Genomic DNA, 22,785 nt, shown 5'->3' with positions numbered 1-22,785 from the left:
GATCTGATGTAACTGACAGGTTTATTCAATTTTTTAATCCTATTGAAACAATTGTGGACTCATGTAAACACTCATTCGGATTGAAGTTCATTCTGGTCTTTCTGTGCATGCTTGTTTCCATGTAATTGGTATGGCTATATTATGCTCTTGTTTTGCGATTAATTATATTAAGAAATTATATTAGAAACCTCTCATAGGCTACAGGATACATCAAATATAAAGTAATACGGCATAAAAGTGTTTTTTTATTATTATTATTTTGTTTTACTGAAATGTAGTGTAGTAAAAGTAAAACAATTGGAAAGTAAAGTAGAAATACCTCAAAATTGTACTTTAGTACTAAAGTAAATGTACTTTCCACCACTGGACGTAAACATATCCGCCCGCCCCCTATCCAACTAGAAGCCTTCCCAGCCCCAAACCTGATGTGGAATGAAATAATGGGATTTAAAAGTATTGTCCATGTAAACACTCATTCAGAATGACCTTTTCCCATGTAAACACGCAGCAAAAAACATTACTTCTGAATTAATTCATTCTGAAGTTTTCATTCTGAATGAAAAAGCCCTCATGTAACCGCAGCCAGTGTTACGTTTTTCCCCAGACGATTTTGATTTAGTCTTAGTCTTTTGAACCACCACGTTATTTCTTCTGAAATTAGTCTAGCCTTAGTCAACTAAATATCAAAAGCTTAGTCTTTAGTCTCTTAGTCTTAGTTAATTTAGCCAAAAGTATTTTGAATAACACACCATTTAGTCTTAGTCCTAATTAGCCTTCTGTTAATTGATTAGTCAACTAAATTAACACTGAATGCCAAGGGCCCCTAAATCAATATTTGTTTGGCCACAAACTCAAAAGATTTTGTGCCATGGACACCATACAAGACTTTTGTTCCAAATCGTTCAACTTTTGTGAAAGGAATACAGAGAAATCTCAGACAAACCTACCCATGTGGCACGTAACACAAGATATTTTGAAAATAGCAGATCTACAAGCTCAAGATTTCTCAAGATCTCAAGACAAATTAAGTATAAAATAGGCACAAACTGTTTAAATAGAGATTCGGGCATCATCCAGAATAGTTGAGCTACAATAATACTCTGTTTTCCTCTGAAAAGACTGAGGTTGCATTTTAATAATAATACACAAGAGGCTATGCATGGTTTATCGTGGCTATAGCAGAGCAATGCGTGGAGTGCCACAGCGTTACTAGCGATTAGCAACAAGATTCACCCAATTTTTGTATTCGAACCAAAACCCCTCATGCATAGAGTAGCAGTAGAATATTATTATATTACACAATGGATAACTTCAATGTGTTACGGATAGATATGGTTTCGTCATGACTTCCCAGTCAAGGTTACAGTGAAGAGCATTCTGGCTAATATGATTAAGAGACTAGTTTTGTGTTAAATTGTCTGTTCCATTTTATAATATTGAGAATGAATAGGTGGCTGCAGTGCTAATGCAGGGCATATCTAAGAGAGTGTCCTGCAGTAGATGAGTTTGCACAGGGTAAGGACACCCTGGGGACACATACAGTACACTGACTGATGACTGAGAGGTCAATGGAAAAAGTGCTGGAAGGACAACAAGATTTACATAGGAAGAGACAAGGAGATGAGATAAAACACAGGCGATGACAAATTTCAAGCGGGACAGTCATTTGAGCAGATAATTTGAGGAAAGAAAGTAGAAAGAAAATACAAATACAAAAATACAAGAAAAATATATTTGCATTAGTTTTGCACAAAAAACACTCCTTGGGCTAAATTCGGCCATAGCCACTTGCCCAAATGTGATAAATTTGTGACGTCAGCTATGTTCAGCTATGTTCGTTTTTAGGCAAAGGAGTGTTTTTCATGCAAAATGAATGCTTGCAATTGATTCAGAATCATGAATAACCCCTAGTTTGACACGTCACATGCTACTTAAACCATAATAAAAATTTGAAATGTTTGCCTTATACAGGTTTTTAATGGTACCCCAACTTTCAACCCTTGAATTTACCTTGATCCACAATTTATATAATACTCTATTTTTAATATGTTATTTGGATGACCCTAAGGATAATAAACGATTACTATTGCAATTTCTTTTGGGTCACGCCCCATTTTAGCTTAGATTGACTGGCCTAATATTTGGGAGCTTCTGTGTTGATTTAAAACGAGGCAGGAGTTGAAACAAAGGGGTCTTAGAAAGAGAGACTCACAGAGAAAGACCTAGACTCTAGGTCTTTCTCTGTGAGTCTCTGACTAGGTCTTAGGTCCTAGAGGGACTGATTACAGACAAAACCATGAAGCGAGATTGTAAGACGACCGTACCATTGAGATTAATTTTGTTGCCTTGAAAAGTTGAAAGACACACACACACACACACACGAAGCAGAGGCTCTTCCAGCAGAAGATGCTACTCATCTCATCTTCTTCCCCTCCTTCATTTCATTTGGGTTCCTCACTTCCTCTCCTTTCAATCCTCTCTTGGGCAAGTGTTGCACAGCGAAAATAGCCAATCTACAAACTCACAAACGTGTCACTCTTATTTCTCTCTTTCTTTACACATCTCTGTCCAATAGTACTTTCTGGGAAATAATCAAATGGATGTCACTTCAACTCACAGCTATTAGCCATCTACAATTTTGACTTCCTGTGTGTCAGTGTGGTGTGCTCATGCATCCCAGCGCAGTTCTAGACAAACCCTGCTGTGATTGTAGTCAGTAGTCGCTGTGATTGACAGTTCTAGACAAACCCTGCTGTGATTGTAGTCAGTAGTCGCTGTGATTGACAGTTCTAGACAAACCCTGCTGTGATTGTAGTCAGTAGTCGCTGTGATTGACAGTTCTAGACAAACCCTGCTGTGATTGTAGTCAGTAGTCGCTGTGATTGACAGTTCTAGACAAACCCTGCTGTGATTGTAGTCAGTAGTCGCTGTGATTGACAGTTCTTATTAAACTATTTACCTAAACCGAATCTTAACCCTTAACCCTAACCTCAGTAAAACTATGCCTGTCTGGGAGCCAAGACGGGTCTATCCTATAACGTTGGTGGGTATGGCCTTTTCTGGTGAGGTGCAAAACCCTTTTTTCCCTCTCAATTTGAAACGACAGATTGGTGTGATAAAGAGACGCTGGAAGTTATGACATGAATGCATCACTCCGAATGTAGGAAGCACACTCCCACCAGGGGCCTGTTTCACGAAACTTGGATTAACTAATCCAGAATTTAGGCCAAAACCAGGCTTTTTCAATACTGGTCTTTACAGCCTGGTTTATTCCGTTCCACTAAAGCCAAGCGAGGCTCAGAATTGGCGGATTTGGCGAGCCGGGATCAGCAAGCCTGGCTGAATAGATAGCCTGACTTTTTGTCTCTAGACCCATTCTGTAGAACACAGATTTACTGATCCTTCTTCTTCATACGGCATTACTGCCCCCTTTTGTATATCTCAGTATCTTTACTAATCTATTCAAGACTTACTGATACAAGGACTTAAGCTTCTAAAATAAATACTGCTGCTGTAATTAAAGAGAGAACATACTCTCAATAGTGGATAGACTGAATGATTAACTACCCCAAAAATATAGTTTACATTTTACCACTACTATTAACTTAAAACAGAATTCTTAATATTGTAAGCATAATGATATTGTCGCATTGTGATATTTGGCCATAACTCCCTCCTCTGAGGGAGCTACCTTTGGGGAAGGGGGTTGTTGTCCAGACAGGGGCCAGACTGGTGAACTGTGGGTCATGGGCTCAATAGTGGGTGAAACGTTGCAATGGTAATATGTTGTAAAACAATGAGTAATGGTAATATTTAGTGGTTTTCACTTTTACAAAACAAATATATAATATAATATACAAGTAAGACGCGCAAACGCGTGAAGCGAACGCAGCTCGTGTGTGTGTGGTTGTGTGTGTGTGTGTGTGTGTGTGTGTGTGTGTGTGTGTGTGTGCTACAGCTGCGCCCTGTGTGTGTGTGTGCTACAGCTGCGCCCTCTGGTGGCGGGCGGGTGGTGTAACAGCGGGACAGACACACAGACAGACATTCAGCCCTTGCTGTCATAGTAAGTGGCTCACTGCGTTCGCAAATATAATTCTTCTTAACCGTGCACTTGCACGACATCAAACCTATTCTGGGGAACATTCACCAAAAGCAGCTGATCTACAAGCTCACAAGCTGTCATGATGTTGTGCAGCCTATATATATTTTGTTTATTTGATTTTATATAGTGCTTAAATTAGTCCTTTAATGCAGACCGATACAAATAAGGCAACATAAACCCATAATAATTGAATAAGTCTGGAAAACATCATTGGTTTGTGATCAATTTGACTGCTTAAGTTAAATAACTCAGAAACTACAAAACATTTCAAAGTAAAAAGTTCCAGCATCTGTCTCCACAGTAAACTGAATTTTACAAAGTGTGAATGGAGTTTCTAGGTGAAAGTGAGTTTTTGACATGCCACTATCTGCCTATAAATGTCTCAAATTTGAAAGCACTATATTTCTAAAACTATGAAACATTTCAAAGATTCCTTTTCAGGCAAACATGTCCACCCTAGGGCATTAACATAATAATCGATTAGTCGACTAGTCGACTAGCAAACCACTAGTCGACACTGTTAATTGACATCCGATTATTCGCTAATATTTTTAATTAAAAAAAATTAATATTAATATTATTATTATTTTATTTTTTTTTGCCTAAAGCTTGACAACACAACTGTCACCCTTTTCAGTAGGACAGAAGTTATTAGAGCAGTATGAGACATAATAATACACAATCAACCATGAATGGATTAGGCGAACTACCAACACCACAGCACACAGAGGTGTTGGTAGTTCGCCTAATCCATTCATGGTTGATTGTGTATTATTATGTCTCATACTGCTCTAATAACTTCTGTCCTACTGAAAAGGGTAACTGTACTGAGATTCGCCCAGAATTCATGCCAGAAAGATTGGTCGTCGTTGCCCTCTGGTGGTTGAATTGATATAGCTTGTATTGGAAACGAAACGAAACGAAACTGAAACGAAAAAACCCCACAAATCGAAGAGGATAGTAGCCAAAACCATCGATGCGGCGAGGCGAGTGGTTAGTCATTTCCGACACTCGTCTATAGCAACATGTGCACTGAAGACACGACAGGACCAGTTAAATGTCAAAGATAACCGGCTCCAGAATGACTGCCCCACGCGTTGGAATTCAACCTTCACAATGCTGGAGCGGCTTAACCAGCAGCGCATCCCTGTCCAAGCCGTACTGGAAGACGAGAAAGTCACCAAACCCAGCGTGAAAAAGAAATGTCAAATTAAACCTTCGCAGTGGGAGGTGATCGCGCAGCTCCTGCCTATACTTGGCCCCCTTGCAAAGGCAACTACCATCATGTGTGCTGAATTGCATATCCTACAGTTAAAGTAAAAAGGGGGTAAAACGTGTAGGCCCTTAAACTTTTTTACAGGGCCAGTTTCGAATTGCAGCCGCCTGTAATGTTAATGTTGCCGTTGGTGCGATCATGTATTGAGTAGTGACAGTCAAATGCTGCTCTTTGTTTTATTACGAGGGGAATTCCACGGGGAACCCCTATACGCAGCCACGGTGCGGTGCGGTGCGGAGCCAATCGTAACGCAGGTTTTTCCCGAATGCGCTGTTTCAATGAGAAGTCTAGAATTGCTCGGTTTTATTGGATAAAAAAAAAATATATATCACTGGCGAATAATCGATTACTAATCGGCTATCAATGTAGTCGAGTCGACTACCAAAATTGACGTTTGGTTAATGACTCCACCGTAAGATGAACCTAAATAGGTTTGAATGGGGTTTCTAGGTGTAAGTATGTAGGACTAGTAGCATGCCAAAGTTTGTGCTATTGCCATTGAGAATGCATTGGGCGTTTAATGAACAGTAAAGACATCAGGATTAGGTTAAACCTGGCTGTTAGCCTGGTCCGGAGCAGGCTAAATCCAAAGCATTAGTTTCCATGGTAACTAATGTAGCATCACTTTCATGAAACCGAATCAAGCCTCAACATAAATTAATCTGGCAAGATTAACCAGCTTTCATGAAACCGGTTAATCGCTGATCCAGGATATATTATAAATCTCTAATCCAAGTTTCGTGAAACAGGCCCCAGGAGGTCTGCAATCAGTCATCAGTGATGAGTGATCCCCACACCTGCTGTATTTACATCACAACATCCAGCAACAGTGCACACATGTCTGTCTGTCTGTCTGTCTGTCTGTCTGTCTGTCTGTCAAACACTGTCACGCACACACACACACACACACACACACACACACACACACACACAGGAAGTGCTTTAGGCAACACCATGCTGACTTCACACATACACACAGCAAGAGACAAGGCCTTCCAGCAGTGTTCCTGATTGAACACAAACCAGAGTGAGAGAGAGTGTGAGAAAGATATATGAGGGAAGACACACAAACATGGGAAGAGACTGAATTCAGGAAAGCGAAAAACAAAACAAAAGGTTGACTATTGTGTGACAGCCTCACGACTCACACAAACGCAAACTATTTTTCATGTCATATGAAAGCAGGGAATCATAGCTTCAAATTGACATTTATTTCAGTCATGCTCTATTATGTGAAGAGACTGCCTGTGCCATTAACTCATTTTGGATAAAAAGTAAAAAAGAAGATTTCTCCTCTCCTGAACAGTTAGTCTTGCCGCCATGACTGTCTCTGTATCAGAAATAGTCACATACTGTATGTTCAGGCAAGTTCCTATTCAGATTCAGCCGTTGCACACCTTCGGCAGTTTGCAATCCCCACCACCCTTATACCTGCAGTGCATTCTCTGCTTCCTGGAGCGCAGGCTTGGCAGCTTCTAGTTTCTCCTCAGCTATGGCCTTATCAGCTGAGATGCTGTCTACGATGGTCTGGGCCTTGTCCTTCACTTTCTGGACCTCCACCTTCACTCGCTCCGCTGCCTGGGCTTTTACTGTGACCTCCTTAAGCACCTGACAAACCAAGGACACAAACCAACACAATGCAATCTCAACCTTCAAGTAGAGCTTTTACTGTGACCACCTTAAGCACCTACATATTGGTACAGAGGACACACACCAACACAATGCACAAATTAATGACCTATTTTTCAGTGGGACCAAGAGTCTGAGACGTGTGGAGCGTTGTCCTGCGGGCCGCGGCTACAAAATATGTAATGTCAGATATTATGCATGAGCACTTACATGTGCTTAAAATATGCACACACACACACACACAGGTGACAGTATTTTACATAGTACACACTTCATGAGGAGGAAACCAACCTGCTCATCGGAAGCAGTTAGGGGTTAAAGTGTCTTGCTCAAGGACATTTAGCTCATGCATGGCTGGAGAAATACTGCAGGAGCTGCCAGTGTTCATTCGGTGGATTAGTAATACTTCATGATTGAAAGGTATTAAATGGATCATGGTAGACAGACACATAAACCAAATAACTGGAAACATTATTTTTGAGCACGCACACCATTATGCACACGTTGCTCATATGTACACGCTCATATTATGTTCATAATCTTGTTCGCCCGACCTACCATGTCAGCCTTGTCATTGGCAACCTGTAGCTCCTTCTCCTTGATCTCCAGCTCTTTACTGAGTAGTGCTACTGACTCCGATGCCTCCTTCAGCTTCTGGAGACCAGTGTTCATCCTGGATGAATGGAATTCATTAGATTCAATGTGATAACGTAGACGTGTAGGAAATCTGTATGTAACTAAGATACTGTAGATATTCCACTGTTAGTTTCTTAGGTTATTTTAAGTTTAATTCGCTCAGTAATTCACTGTAGGAACACGCCTTCCAGGCGTGAGACAACAGAACAACTACAAACTCCCATATAAATGATATTAGATGGGTTTATGCCTCGTGACGTCATCGCGCCCAGGCTTTGCCTGGGGTATGTGTGACGCGGTGACGTCTCGAGCTCAGCAGAAGAAAGTATCATCTACGAATGAGCTCGAGACGTCACCGCGTCACACATACCCCAGGCAAAGCCTGGGCACAATGACGTCTAATATCTAATATCATTTATATGGGAGTTTATAGTTGTTCTGTTGTCTCACGCCTGGAAGGCGTGTTCCTACAGTGAATTACTTCGCTCAATTCACTTAAATAACTCTATAAGGTAATAGAGCATGCACCTCCACTCTAGCCCAGGTGCTGGACAAATGGCAGTACAAGACGAAGAAATAGAGTCTGCAACACTCAGCTCCACTGGTTTATAATTATTGATTCAACGTTTCAATCACTGGGATCTTCTTCTGGGTGAAGAAAATGTAAACAGCCGACAGGATATTGACATGGGGTTTCATGTCTATAATGTATAAAGTATAACCTCTGAGGCTAGTGAAGTGTAAATGCTCATACATAGTCTGGATTTTCGGTGGTTAGGTGACCACCGAACTACAACATGACATCACGAGCCGCGGTGAAGAGCAAACCACCGCCACCGCTCCAGCCCTTCTCTCTGTTTTTACTCACCACTGCTCAACATTATTTCAGCTCCGGTGGTCAGCTGACCACTGGAGCGGTGGTCACCTCACCACCGAAAATCCAGACTATGAATAGGCCTTAAGTGTCACACCAGCTGGCAATACTTGCTATTGCATAATATAAGTAAACAAAGCAAACTGCATAATGGTATTTCAATTGAATGCTCGATCCTTCCAATTTCATTTATACAGCTTTATTTAATAATAAGTATAGAACATGAACATGAACAGCTGAAACATCACCTTCTGGGATGTCGGCAGTCAAGGGTGCCGCCATGTTTATATAAAATAGCTATAGTCATGTCCATGGAAACTGAAAGTGGCCAATGAACACAGTCAGGCACTAAAATAGTCTGTGTACTTTTCTGATAATACATCGCTGCATACTAACCTCAATGATGTTCATAACATACGAAAATAAGATGTGAAAATATGCCAGGCAGCCAGTGCACAGAACACTTGCTCACTGTGAGTCACAAGGAGCAATTTTGAATCCGATTCCCAGCATGTCTCACCTGCCTTTGCCCTCGGTTTACGGTATCTCTCTTTCTCTACACTTGCTATCTAAAAAAATCTCACCTGTGTGAAGTGAGGGGCGCTCTTGTCTGTCATCATACATCACATTCTGGCCAATCACAATTGGCGTCCTCACTTTTTATCCTCAAGTCCTCAAGGCTGATCACTTGTGTCGCCCTCAATTTTCTGTCCTCACTTTTTACTTTTTTATCCTCAATACGTACTTTGCTCAGCCAATCAAATCATCGATATGGGGTGCTGAGCCAATCAAATCATCGCTATGGGGTACACACAAACAGACAAAAATGGGCATAGGAGGGGATAGCGCCACTCAAAAAACTAAACTAAATCTTGATCAATCTAAATATGTATTGGCAGGTTTTCATTGTAATGAATGTGAACAAAGAGGAAAGTACACTACTCTTTCTGTCTGTGTGACGTAAAGCTCTGCGTAGCATACTGCTCAGTCTGACGCATCCCTGACCTTCTCAGCTCTGTGTTTATCTTCAGCAGGAGACATAGGATGCTTGAGGGGATCATTTGACATTTTGAATCCTACAACTGGACACTATGTGGAGGCAATAAGGTCTGAAACTGGGACGTTGTTTAAACATGGCTAGTGATTACATTGCTGTACCAATATTTACATTAATCTCTATTATTTATGTACATTTGTAAAAGATTGATAAAAATGGGGGGATAACTCCATCCATCCATCCATCTTCAACCTCTTATCCATAGTGGGGTCGCGGGGGCAACAGCTCCATCAGATCCAGACTTCCCTTTCCAGAGCAACATTAGTAACCTCCTCCTGGGGGATCCCGAGGCATTCCAAGGCCAGTGAGTCGATGTGATTCCTCCAACTGCGCCTTGGTCTGACCCGGGGTCTCCTCTCAGTAGGATGTGCCTCCAGGACCTCCCTAGGGAGATGCCCAAGAACGAGAGGCATCCTAATCAGATGCCCAAATCACTCTCCTTTCCAAGCGAAGAAGAAGCGACTCTACTCCGAGTCTCTCACGTGTGACTGAACTTCTCACCCTATCTCTAAGGGAGATGCCAAACGAAGAAAACTACTTGTATTCTTTCGGTCATGATCCACACTTCATGACCATAGGTGAGAGTAGGAACGAAGATTTCTTGATAGACAGAGAGCTTTTCCTTCTGGCTCAGCTCTCTTTTCGTCACAACAGTGCGGTACAGCAACTATATATACCGACTGCAATAAAAACCTTTAATTAATCAATTATTCTTTACTCTTTTTATCTCCCAATTTAGTCATGCAGTATAGTGCCTCTGTCCAACTAGGAGACACTAGCGCAGAAATCAGAGAACCGGCCCAGGCCGTAGCGTAACGGTCTGGGCACCGGACTGGTAATCCAGTCGCAGTGTGCCGCGGGTTCGACTCCCGGACCCGACACGGCCTTTACTGCATGTCATCCCCCCATCTCTCTCCCGTTTCCTGTCAGCCTACTGTCTGTCCCTTAAAAAATCAATAAAAGGCGTAAGCCGCAAAAAAATATCTTAAAAAAAAAAAAGAAATCAGAGAACCCATCAGCAAATAAAGGAGAAACAGCGCCCTCTTTTCCTTTGATGCAAGTCAACAGTCTGTCTTGAGAGACTATAGCGCAGTGGCAAAAATCAATCGCCCTCCCGATACAGCTTCTAAACTCTGCAGTGAAGGACCGGTAATTTACCCCTGCTGCGCCTCCCGAGTGCACATCAACAGAAGGGGAAGGTGCTCTGGGGGCTGTACTACTGTTAATTGTGAAATTAAAGGCATATTATGATATAAATATCTTTGCATTTGTTTAAAGAGATAGGGGGAGTTTAACAGGGTGGACTTATTCAACTCCTGGCATTACAAAACGCATTTTATTTTACAAAAAATAAAACATCTGAATGTTGGGCCAAGCCGGATTTAGCTGTTCAAACACTGATTTAAAAAAATGCTGATATTTAGCATTTATGAGAATACCCAGCTCAGTGGCCTTGTGTTTGGTACTACTCAATACCTCCTTGCTTGGCTCTCAGAATCAAGAGCTGTATTTGGTCGATACGACATAGTAGCCCAGGGGGTCTACTTGTAAATCAATCAACTTCCTCCTGCTACGAAAACAAGACATACAGTAGGCTCTTGACCTATGGACCACGTGGCTCGGGAACCGTTGGAACCCATGACTTATTACTTACTGTGGGGTTTCCCTAACCTGACGCTGCCAGATCCAAGAAGCTTGCTACACAAATTTGTTTCACAGCTTATTGGGATCTGGGATCTCGGGAAGCAAATTCGATGACGGGGCTGTTCCTTTTTTTCAAGATACTTGGTAGATGATTGGATGGGACCGTCTGTCTATCACCGTGTGGGCGTGCAAACACAACCAATCATATTGACGTGTCTATATAGCTTCACATCCGGTTCCGCACATATCCCGCCCTTAGCTCACGCTGATTGGTTCGGTACAGAACGGATCTGTGTTAGCTGAACTCCCTGAGAGATCCCAGATGGAAGCTGTGTTGGGGGACATGGTTACCCAATACCGCCCCCATCTGGCAGCGTCAGGTTAGGGTTTCCCCCCACATCAGTTGAATTTCCAGCGTTAAAATGTTCTGGTGCCCTGTCTTTAAGGTTAACAAAGGTCAAATATAGAAACATTTCTCCCTTCCTAGAACAGGCACATGGTGCACGTTCAAATACACAATCTCATGATCTATCTTTCATGATTGCCTAGGGGGAAAAAAGAAAAGAAAAAACAATTGAAAGCTTGGTGGAGAATTGTTATGGGAGGAGTTAACTACATACTAGGGAGCAAGCAAGGCTCCGGTGGTTATTCATTTCCCAAAGCCATTTCCCCAAGTCTATCATATTATATCTAGATAACAACTGATACATTGTGAAAATTGCTTTTGCATAACTGAAGCTTCCTGACACCATGCATGCACGCATTCCTGATTCCTGGCCCAGGGAGAGCTGGCATGATCATCCTTCATTGACAGGAGTCGATAAGCTTAGTTCAGGATGTGTCTGCCTTCTTTATAATGGGTTAGCCCATTTTCAAAAAGACCTCCAACAGTAGGAGAGGCTCTGCAGCAGATGGGGTAACAGTAGCATGTTATTAGCCATCATCAACACGTTATGGTGACAACTGACCCCTCATGATCTGAAGAGGATAATTCGTTGCTGTCTGGAAGAAACCACCTAACTCCATTCTTGAGCTTTTCTTTTTTTTGAGGGGCGCCACAAGGGGGTGAACACAAACATTGCCTTGTGATTGGCTGATCACCCCATAGCGATGATTTGATTGGCTGATATTGAAGATAAAAGTGAGGGCAGAAAAGTGAAGACGCCAAAAGTGATTTTGGAATGACTTTTGTGATGATTTGATTGGCTGAGCACGGAATGTGATGTATGATGATGCATGATAAGAGCGCCCCTCACTTCACATGAGTGAAGGGAGCGGAACAGATTATTAACGAATGGAGAATTTGGGGCAGAGGTTCATCGTTGGCATCTAGGGAGTGTGTGTGCAAAGTTTGGCATCGACCGGGTTAATGGCGCGCGCGCACGCACACGCTCGCTCGCACGCACGCACGCACACGCGCGCGCACACACACACACACACACACACACAGTGCAAAACATACTACCTTTGGCCTGGTGGAGACAACAAATAGCACCTCTACAAGATGTGATGCACTGTGCTTGTATAGGTCAGCTATTTTCAACAAAATTGGAATAGGTTTTAACTATAAATCTATCTAAGAAGTGGCATAGTGTATTTACCTGTTGGCCAGAGTCTGTACTTCAGATCTCTTCTCCTTATAGATGGCCTTATAGCCTTGGATGAAGGACAGGTAGGACTTGGGTGTGACGTGAGTCGGGCGCCGGTATCTGAATACAAAACAGATTGCACATGCCATAATATGATACATTATATACCCTATATGACAATACAGAATACAGGTCATCTCAGTGGTTCTCAACGTGGGGTCTGGAGGTCCTTCAGGGGTATAGTTAGCAATTAGCATGCAACCAATCAGGGAACCCATCGGCAAAAAAGGGCATGAAACCAGAAATCACCCTTTGATTTTATTTGTCTCTATAGTGGGAACCCAGTCTACACTGTAAAATCCTTGAAATGGCCAAATGCATATCAAACTGGTGGTCCTTCAAATTATAAAGGTTGATGGTCACTGCTCTGCATCTTGCGTTAGCACTGCAGTATTTCCATCCCCATCCACCCCAAATATGTGGTACTTCTATGTTGATTACATTAGTTACATACTGCAGTTAAAAGTCTACTCTTCCATGGTCACATATTCATTGCCGAAAATGGTGGTAACAAAATACAAAGCTTATCTTTATAGTGGACATTTTCCTTATTTTGGGCATCTCATTAATATAGGCAAAAGTTCTCAAGAATAGCCTAATGTTATCTTATATGCATAATTGGCTCTGCTGTACGTCAGCTTTTGCATGACAAAAACATGGTTGTGAGCTTGTAATCAGCTAGATTGGCTAGATCTGCTCAATGCCGGCTTAAAACAAAGTAAAAAATCAGGCTTAAGCGGTTTCAAATGGCAGACATAAACTTTAAATATATACTGTTCTCATTGTGGTACCTCTGGAAGTAGTCAACACATTTCTCTGCGACGCCATCCTGAAAGGAGCCCATGCACTGGACCACCTCCCCTTTTACCTGGGAGGAACAGTCAATATCATAGATAGACAGAAAGTGCTCCGAAACTGGAGGCGAGTAGGAATATGTGGGGGAGGATGGACAAGAGTGAGGGAGGAAAGGGCGAGGGTGGGTGAAAGGAGGACATTTGAAAGAATGAGAGAAAGGAGAGAAAAAAGTCAGGCGACAGAAAAGAGATTGGCAATTTAGAATATAAATGAACCAGCACTTATACTGCCAATCTCTTACAATTCAAATTATAATTGAAACTTGATTGTTTTCCAAGCGGGGTTGATTGAGTGATTATGAGGAGCATTATGGATGATTTTGTTTTCCGTGTCTACAACATCAAAAGCTACGCTACTTCTGATTAAATTAACCGCATATGGAATGAGTATTCGGAGGAAGAAGAATATTTATTATTTTTGAAAAAAAGTATACTGTGTAAATTGAGATAACTCATATGCTTGCAAATTAAAAACATGGAACCAAGATGAACTAATCTAGCAACCGGATGGTTGCGATAATCAAAAGCCATTATGATTTGATAGACCAATAGAGAGCAGCAGGGGAATAAAGGACACAATGTCAGATTGCACAGGACGTACTGTACTTGGAAAATTATGGTTTTTGACTCGCTAGTGGCATAGTTGTGCATGGGTGTCGTGCACCAATAGAAACCGATTCACAAGCTCACAGCGAATCGCAGCGCCCAGCCTGGTGAATTTGTAGATTAGGTATTTTCTGTGTGCGACACCTGTGCACAACTAAGTGTAATTCAGACTTAAAGGACCACTTCACCAATCACCACTTTTCAACCTATCTTCATATAATAGGTCCTCACTAATAATCATGATAAAATGGCACGATTTTTTCCTACTCAGTCTGTGTCTCATAGGAGGGCTGTGGGCAGTTTAGAAACCGTCTTCCAGTGACATCATCATTAGGCAGATTTTTTTTAACAAGATTTTCTTTCAAAAATGTTTAGATTTTCATTTTCGCATTGCAACTTTTCAGGACTAGAAAGCCTGCAGTTTCTATTAGCTTGTATTCCCCATCGATGATGTCACTGGAAGACGGTTTCTGATTATTAGCGAGGACCTATTATATGAAGATAGAAAAGTGGTAAAGTGGTCCTTTAATGTTATGTCAGTATCTCTAAAGTTACTCAGTTGTGCTCATTCATGCTTCATCCTAACCATTTGAGTGACCCCATTGCCACCCTCAGTCCAAAATGCCAATTTTGATCTGATATTCTAATAAGCAGACTGAATGCAGGATTGCAACCTATTCTTGTGATCTTTTTAGCTTTCTTCTAGCACTTCAGTCATTATACAATATGTGCCCCCACAGCACACCCAATTCTGCCACTAATAATATCTACAGTACATGCATATAATATAATTTTAATTTAATTTATTTTGATTATTTTGACAAGATTCAAGAGATCGTGGTGCTCTAAGGTTGGTAGTAGTTTTTATATGGCAGAAATCCGATTGAGCAACATCCAAAAAAAATTGACAATGATCAAAGTCCCAGTGTGGGAACACAACCCACTACATTACACACCTGCTATAAGAGCATCTTTGGGCCAGCGACTGAACCAATCCATGGTACAACCTGATATCAACGCTGGGAACTTTAATGCCCGGTTCCGGAATTTCTCCCCAACTGGCGAGAAGCACAGGACCACGTGCAGGTGCTGTCGGACCCGCGACATGAAGAACTCGTACAGGTTCTCGTTGGTCGGTGGTCGCCTTGGAAACTCGCGCTTCATGGCAGGGATCAGATCGCTGAGGATTTCGTCGATCTCATCACGAGCAAACAAGTTGGACACCTTGATGGAAGACGTGCACACACACACACACGTGTAAAAATAGGTCAAATAGGAGTGGGAAAAAACTCCCCCCTGTCATCCCACATAATTCTCAAGGGTTCTGTCGGCAAGCCTTGGTCTAAGAAAACAATTTAGTTTAGTTAGCCAATTTGGACCTTAATTAGCTCTGGGAATCTGCAAGTAAAGCATTTCCCAACCGGAGAGTTTAAAATATTAATATGTAGGCATAAAGACAATTAGTGCCATAAGACAAACAGAGCCATGGTATTTGAAAACGCTATAAATAACATCTGTTGCTGTGTTATGTAGCAGTACTCTATTTTTGAAATTGTGACACATAATTCAAAATGGAAAATGCAACTGCTTCCATACACAGTGGTTACATAAACCCAGACATAATAATATGCTCTTGCTATTCCATATGGGTCTCATCACTACCTTTAATCCTTAATGAACACAAACTTTCTCACTTTGAATGAAAGTTAAGTTTTAATTATGACGCTTTTTTAACTCCTATCACCCCGCTCGGTCCCCTCAGCGCCAACATCCGCACTTCAGTTAAGGACCTTGGTATTACCTTTGACAGCAACCTAAAATTTTAAGAACAGATTAGTTCTGTGATCAAAGCTAAGTTTATTTCAACTTTAGCTTTTGACTAGGCCTATCTGCCCCTTATACCGACCTTGAGAGAGTCGAGGCTTGACTATTGTTGTTTTGACATTTTGACATTGTTTATTTAATATATTTATTATTTTTTCCTTCCTTTTGCTTTCCTCCGTCTTCCTTTCTTCTTCTTTTTTGCCTGTATATTATGCTCTGTGAAGCACTCTCCTCCATAACTCTCATTTTATGAACCCACTTCTGTATCTCAGTTTATTCCTGAACATTTTCCACAAATCTATCACATTGACTACAGTGATTGCTGTATTGCATCACAGAACTTTTGAACATCTTAATCTGCAAGTGGAGATGTACCTGTATTATAAATGTGATTATATGTGCAGGACTCCATCGTACGCCATTCTTTATCCGCAAGTATACATTTTCCGTGAATTACGCATTTAGGAGCTTCCACTGTGCGTAAACGTTATCTTGCGGCCACACATTCAACTATTCTCTCTATTCTCTTCTCCATTTATCACCTTACTGCTGCCCCTAAAGCCTTGCATGACACCGGTCTGCAGAGAACTAAAGTACCATTGGTGTCTGTGTGAGAGAGAGAGGGGGGTGGGGGTGCACCAGACCTATTAGAGAGGGTTGTATTGTGTAGTTCCAACATTGACCTTAAAAGTAGTTGATGATTAATCACACGTGCAACATGAACCACATGATTGTGTTTTGTCATGGGGATATCAAAGCGTGTTGTAACCATCTCTTTCAATAGTCTGGTGTGCACTGCACTTATGGTTAGAAGCAGCGATACATCATACTGTAGTGTGCATCTTCAATTAGCGCTCTCTTCCTCTCCGCAGTCCGCACTCGCACGCAGCGCGCGCACACGCACACACACGCACACGCACACACACACACACACACACACACACACACACACACACACACACACACACACACACACACACACACACACACACACACACACACACACACACACACACACACACACACACACCTCACCTCACCTGAACACAAACAAGCCCTGACAAAAACACCAGTCTCTCCTGGCAACCACATTCTACACCCCTACAGGCAGAGCAGCTGGTGCTGGAATCGTTCTTTGGGGGTGGAGGGAAAGTGTTGAAGAGGTGAAATGAGAAGGGGAGGGAGAAGGAGAAGAGACGGAGACAAATGCAAGGGAGAAATAAGGAGGAGGAGGAGGTACCGATGTTTTGACCCCAAAACAAAAACCTACGTCAATTCTAATCAGATGTGTAAAACCTCGATTTGATTACAGTTTTTCAAATTCAAAAACAAGTTAAACGCATATTTTGCAGAGATATGGATTCAGGTGTACCTTGAGATGACTACTGGTGTGCCTTGGGCACACAATGATTGAAAACTCCTGCAGTAGATGTTGCTGTGTTACAGAGATAACAACTTAATCGGCTTACTTTTAGTAATGTGGAGTCTGCTACTGTGACTTACAGTAGAGAAGGAACATTGACGAGAGGAAGAGCAAGGCAGCAAGAAGAAGGAAGAAGGCGTGATAATAGATGAAGAAAATCATGGCATGGGAAGGGAAGGCAAGGAAGAAGATTAAAGATCTGACCAACCAGGTTAGCAGAACATAAGTTGAATTAAGTTTGTGACCTGTCACACTATGGTATCAAATGTCCATAATAGCAGACCTACAAGCTCACAATGCGCCATTTTCAACATGTGACACCAATTCTCAAACGAAACAAAAAGTAATAAAATAATATATTTTCTATTTCTTTTATCTTTACATTTTTGAAAAATGTCATCTATAATAGCATGCCAAGAATAGGAATGCCAGTGGTTAAGGACCCTTCACCACCCCTTTCAGTTACACAAAAACATATATGTGATATTTATTTCTGTTTTGGGTATTAACAAAATATAACAAATATATTAATAAAATAAAAATGAAATTGTTTGTTTGTTCGTTCGCTCATTCATTCACATTCATACACGCATCAGGCTGCAGCTTCAGAGCACCTTCTTCCACTGCAATATCATTTTATAGGAAGGATTGTTTTTTAACAAGGAACATAATGTCAATGCCACCCATCAGTCTCACTGAAGCAACACAAATTAACCCGCTGCATGGCATTACTTTGAAGCGGGAAACACAGCGTGAATGTTCCACCGCTGGTCTTCTTTATTATAAAACAGCCTGTGTTGATTGTTCAAAATATTGAAAACACATTTATAAAGACTGATCAAGACCGAAAACACGAGGCGAGGGTTATTAAGTTGTGTTTATCTCCATGCTCTGACTGTAGCTGTGACTTCTGGTGGTCTGAACAATCAGTGTGATAACGCTGCCTCCTTTGCAGCAGAGCACACCTTTTAAAATATTCAATACTGTCGCCATCATGAGAACAGAACAGTACAGTACGATTACACAGACAGTGAAAATTGTGCATTGTGCACCATGCTCATTTTTCCGATGTTTGGATCTGATTTGTCAATTTTCATCGCATCACATTCACGATGGACATATTACCGTTTCTGACGGAGGTTAAACATTGTGAGCTTCTTCTCTCAGTGTGGGAGGACGGGAGACTGGATGTAAATGTGTAGTAATCCAGTCATTTCCGTCGGCAGAAGAAGACTATCTCCAATGACCACTAGCGGCAGTCAGTATAAAATAAATCACACCCGTGTGAAGTGAGGGGCGCACTTATCATCGTACATCATCATACATCATCTCATTACGGTCAATCAGAATTTGCATCCTCACCTTCGTCTTCAATGTTTTTATGTTACGCAATGTTTGTGTTTACACGAACACTCAAAATTGTCCTTACTCCATTCATTGTCAATGGGATTAAATGTTTGTGTTTGCACCCACTAAAAGCTGGACATAGGAGGGGCTATCGCCCCTCAAAAATATGTTAAAGAAACAACGCGCTTTGCGTATGAAGGCAGTCAGTCCCATATATGCGCATGATAACATGGGCAACGTGGTCGGATCTGCAGTTCTCCACAACCGGATCTCCGTACCACAATATGCCTATGGACATATAAGTCGGATCTGCAGTTCTGGACAACAGACTATCCAACCGACTCAAGGCCGGGATTCTCATCTCACTCTGCTCATTGGCAAAGTGTGAAGTTGGTCGATCAGACCGACTTCACACTATATACAGACGCATGCACAGATGTAAAGACATGTTGTGCATTTAATATAAGATTTTGAAAGTATTGAACTTGTTTTAATATTTTAGCCTGTAAAGACATGCCCAAAAGGTGTGTGTGTGTGTGTGTGTGTGTGTGTGTGTGTGTGTGTGTGTGTGTGTGTGTGTGTGTGTGCGCGCATGCATGCGCACGTGCGTGTGTACCTCTCCAGAAGACAGGACATTGTTCATGTACTCCAGGAAGGCCTCGTCTTTGATCTCATTGTCGGTGAAAATGAAGCTGATGCCTCGGCCCATCTGGCCAGCGGTCCGGTACAGACCCTTGAGATCCTCCATCAGGTTGGCTGTGTTGTAAGAGCTGCCAATACAGAAACCAGTGAGGAAACATTTTCTACATTTTGTACCTATACTGCAGTGTAGAACTACTCTTACAAGTAAAAGTCTTGAATTAAAAATGTACTTGAGTAAAAGTACAAAGGTATTGGTATCAAAATGTACATAAAGTACAGAAAAGTACTCATTATGCAGAACGTCTCATTTCAAGTCTTCGAATGTTTAAAATATTTTGAAAATAGCAGATTGTGAGCTTGTAGATCGGCTATTTTCAAATGGCCGAAAGTATATAAGACTGAAGTGGATAATGTAGCGTAGATGTAGATAATGTGTGTTGTAATAATAATCCACATTCATAAAGTAACTAGTAACCAAAGCGGTAACACGTTATATTAAGGTCACCTATATAATGCTTTGATAGCTCATTTATAATGCATTATAATAATGCATTATAATGTGCTTATTAGGCATTATAACAACATTGCTGAAACATCGCCTAGAAAGAACCACAATAGGGATGCCAGGTTTAAAATGCTTAGGGGATTTCATCAGACACAAGAGTTTCATTGAAACAGTTGTGAAATACTTCCAAATAGAGTTCATGCAGAGCTTGTATCAGGAGCACACTACGAGTAGATTGTTCAAAATCTTGAAACACGGGATAAAGATTGACAAACTCACAGATTGACAAGCTCTGCACAATTACAGAGGAACTCCGGTTACCAATATCGGTTTTAAGTGGTTAAAATTGTAAGACTTTGATTTTGAGATAAGAGAGAGAAGCCGAGTAAAGGGCTGTATTAGTACAGTACATGTGGCTGGCTTTGTGTATTTGAAAGGTGGCACGTGCATTTCCCACATTGGTAGTGGGTGCTTTTAGAACTAAGTGATATTGAATGTGTGAAGAGACAGTTGAGACTGCATGAGAGAGTGTGTGCGTGCGTGCGTGCGTGCATGCGTGCGTGCGTGCAAGCATTATGTGCTTTCAGAGGAGAAAAGAGGGCATAGAGTAGACTTGTAGAAGTGGCAGTGGAGAGGGGGTGAAGAGATGGACAGCTCCTCGGCAAAGCAGGCATCAACTGGTGTTGCTGAGAGACATGAGTGAGTGAGTGAGTGAGTGAGTGAGTGAGTGAGTGAGTGAGTGAGTGAGAATATGTTTACACAGAGGTAGAACGGCAGACAGTTGTGCTGCACATGAGTGAGAAAGAAAGAAAGAAAGAAAGAAAGAAAGAAAGAAAGAAAGAAAGACATGCAGTAAAGGCCGTGTCGGGATCGGGAGTCGAACCCGCGGCACACTGCGACTGGATTACCAGTCGGGTGCCCAGACGGTTACGCCACCGCCTGGGCCATCGTTTTTTTATTAACGGTTCCCCAAACGGTTCTCATCAGTCGTCATTTAGCTCCGCTGTGTCTGTGCAATGTGCATGCATGCAAGCAGAGCCTGAGGTGACGTCACCCCACCTAAAGGAGTGTGTGGGGTCGGGGAGGATACGCCCACTGTTCTGTGCATTCAGCGACCGCTCACCGTCGCGGAGCGAGTGGGACAGTATGTCGAAGAGATCTCCAAAGTGTGGTTAACAGAGAGGGAAATTACTCTGAGGCTGAGCACGCAAAGTAGAATAAATGTTGAGAGAGCCATGCGGAAAGCCCGCACTCCCCGCAGGTCCACCACAGCCGGCGGGGGATGAGGATGATGCAAGGCTGGTTCACTTTCCCCAGGCTAGTAACGTAATAGAAAATAAAAACTACTAATGTCTACAGAGCTTTTCATTAGGTGTATTGTACAACTGTTGTTAATGGTGTTAATTTAGAACGCCAATGTCTCGACGTCTTTCTGTCTGATATTTTATGAATCACACCAAATCAATTTGTCTGCACTTATTTTTTTACAACTTATAAGCAACTCAACTGCTTTTGAGTTGGCTCTAAATTAATCGCGTGACTGTTGAGAGCCCAGCGTTTAGGTGCATATACCTCCATAGATTGATTAGCCTACTTTATAAACAGTTTGCAGAAAAAAGCACAGGAACGTAGCCTACAGTTCAATACAAGGTCTGCTAAAAGGATTGTATAATGGAAATTTGTTTCCATTAGGGTAAGGGGTCCTTCATATTAAATTAATCTGAACATTAAAGACAACAATTGTCACCACAACAATATCATTATTGCAATGTGTATTGTATTTAATATACAGCAAATTGCAATATACAGTACAAATTGCAACAATGATATTGTTGTGGTGGCTAGCTGGTGGTGGTGGTGGTGGTGAAGTTTAAATAATAGTGCCACCTCATAATTGTAAAGTGCATTTTCAATAATTGAATTAATTTGTGTTTATTATGTACTTGGTTAGGTTAGTTATAATATAAGCATAATCTATGTCAGAAAGAAAGGGGAAATAAATAATATTAGGATCCGTTAGGAACCGGAACCGTTAAGAGGGATCCGGGAAGGATCCGGAACCGTTCAAATCCTAACGAATCCCAACCCTAACTGTGATGCCTGGAGGAGGAACACAGGCTTCATTCATATTAATACCAAACACTAAAACCTGTTAGGAAAACAGCAGACGGCAACATGGCTGCTAAGGGGCTGAGAGACAGAGAGTGAGGGATAAAAAAACACAACAGATCCAGAACAATAAGACAGAGTATAAAATGAGAGTGATGGACAAAAAAAAAAAGTAAATGATCCAGAACAATAAGGCGAGAAAAGTCCAGAAGGAAAGAACAGCTTTTTTTTTACAGCGCCCATCTGCCCGATTTAATCATCTTGATGTATTCAAAGGTGTATAATGACTCTCTATGTTTTTCCTAAACAACTAAATGAGAATTGGACATCTGTGTGAAAAAAAACACACTCCCAAAGGGAGTATGTTTTTATATGGAGAATTATAGCGTAGTTACATCCTGTTTCCTCTATTAGTTGAATTGAGATGAGATTCGCTGCTTTAAAGGCGGTGCCGCCAAGATGGAAAGTGTGTTATTTGAATTTGCTCCCAGTGAAACATTTAGTGTCGGCTGTTTTTACTCGAAGGTCAAATTATTGATTGATTTGAGCTGGCACCATGCACAGCCAAAAATTCAATGGCACAGTATGAACAGCAAATGGATGTTTGG

At 41.6% G+C, this 22,785-nt stretch overlaps 1 protein-coding gene across 1 annotated transcript in view; it reads right to left on the bottom strand.

Annotated features, from left to right (window-relative positions):
- The window catches only part of dnah5 (dynein, axonemal, heavy chain 5), a gene marked incomplete at its 5' end in the record, with an annotated part of 139,517 nt that overhangs the window by 40,124 nt on the left and 76,608 nt on the right, over positions 1 to 22,785 (bottom strand). Inside the window, 6 exons of the mRNA XM_083760609.1 lie at positions 6,810 to 6,986; positions 7,566 to 7,680; positions 12,820 to 12,927; positions 13,659 to 13,782; positions 15,284 to 15,551; positions 19,538 to 19,691. Coding sequence (XP_083616735.1) covers positions 6,810 to 6,986; positions 7,566 to 7,680; positions 12,820 to 12,927; positions 13,659 to 13,782; positions 15,284 to 15,551; positions 19,538 to 19,691 — 946 coding nt within the window. The remainder of the gene's footprint in view (positions 1 to 6,809; positions 6,987 to 7,565; positions 7,681 to 12,819; positions 12,928 to 13,658; positions 13,783 to 15,283; positions 15,552 to 19,537; positions 19,692 to 22,785) is intronic.

This window comes from Protomyctophum parallelum (genome assembly GCF_964188405.1).
Source record: "Protomyctophum parallelum genome assembly, chromosome: 3".
Lineage (NCBI taxonomy): Eukaryota > Metazoa > Chordata > Actinopteri > Myctophiformes > Myctophidae > Protomyctophum > Protomyctophum parallelum.
This window is presented reverse-complemented; position numbering and strand designations above follow the sequence as displayed.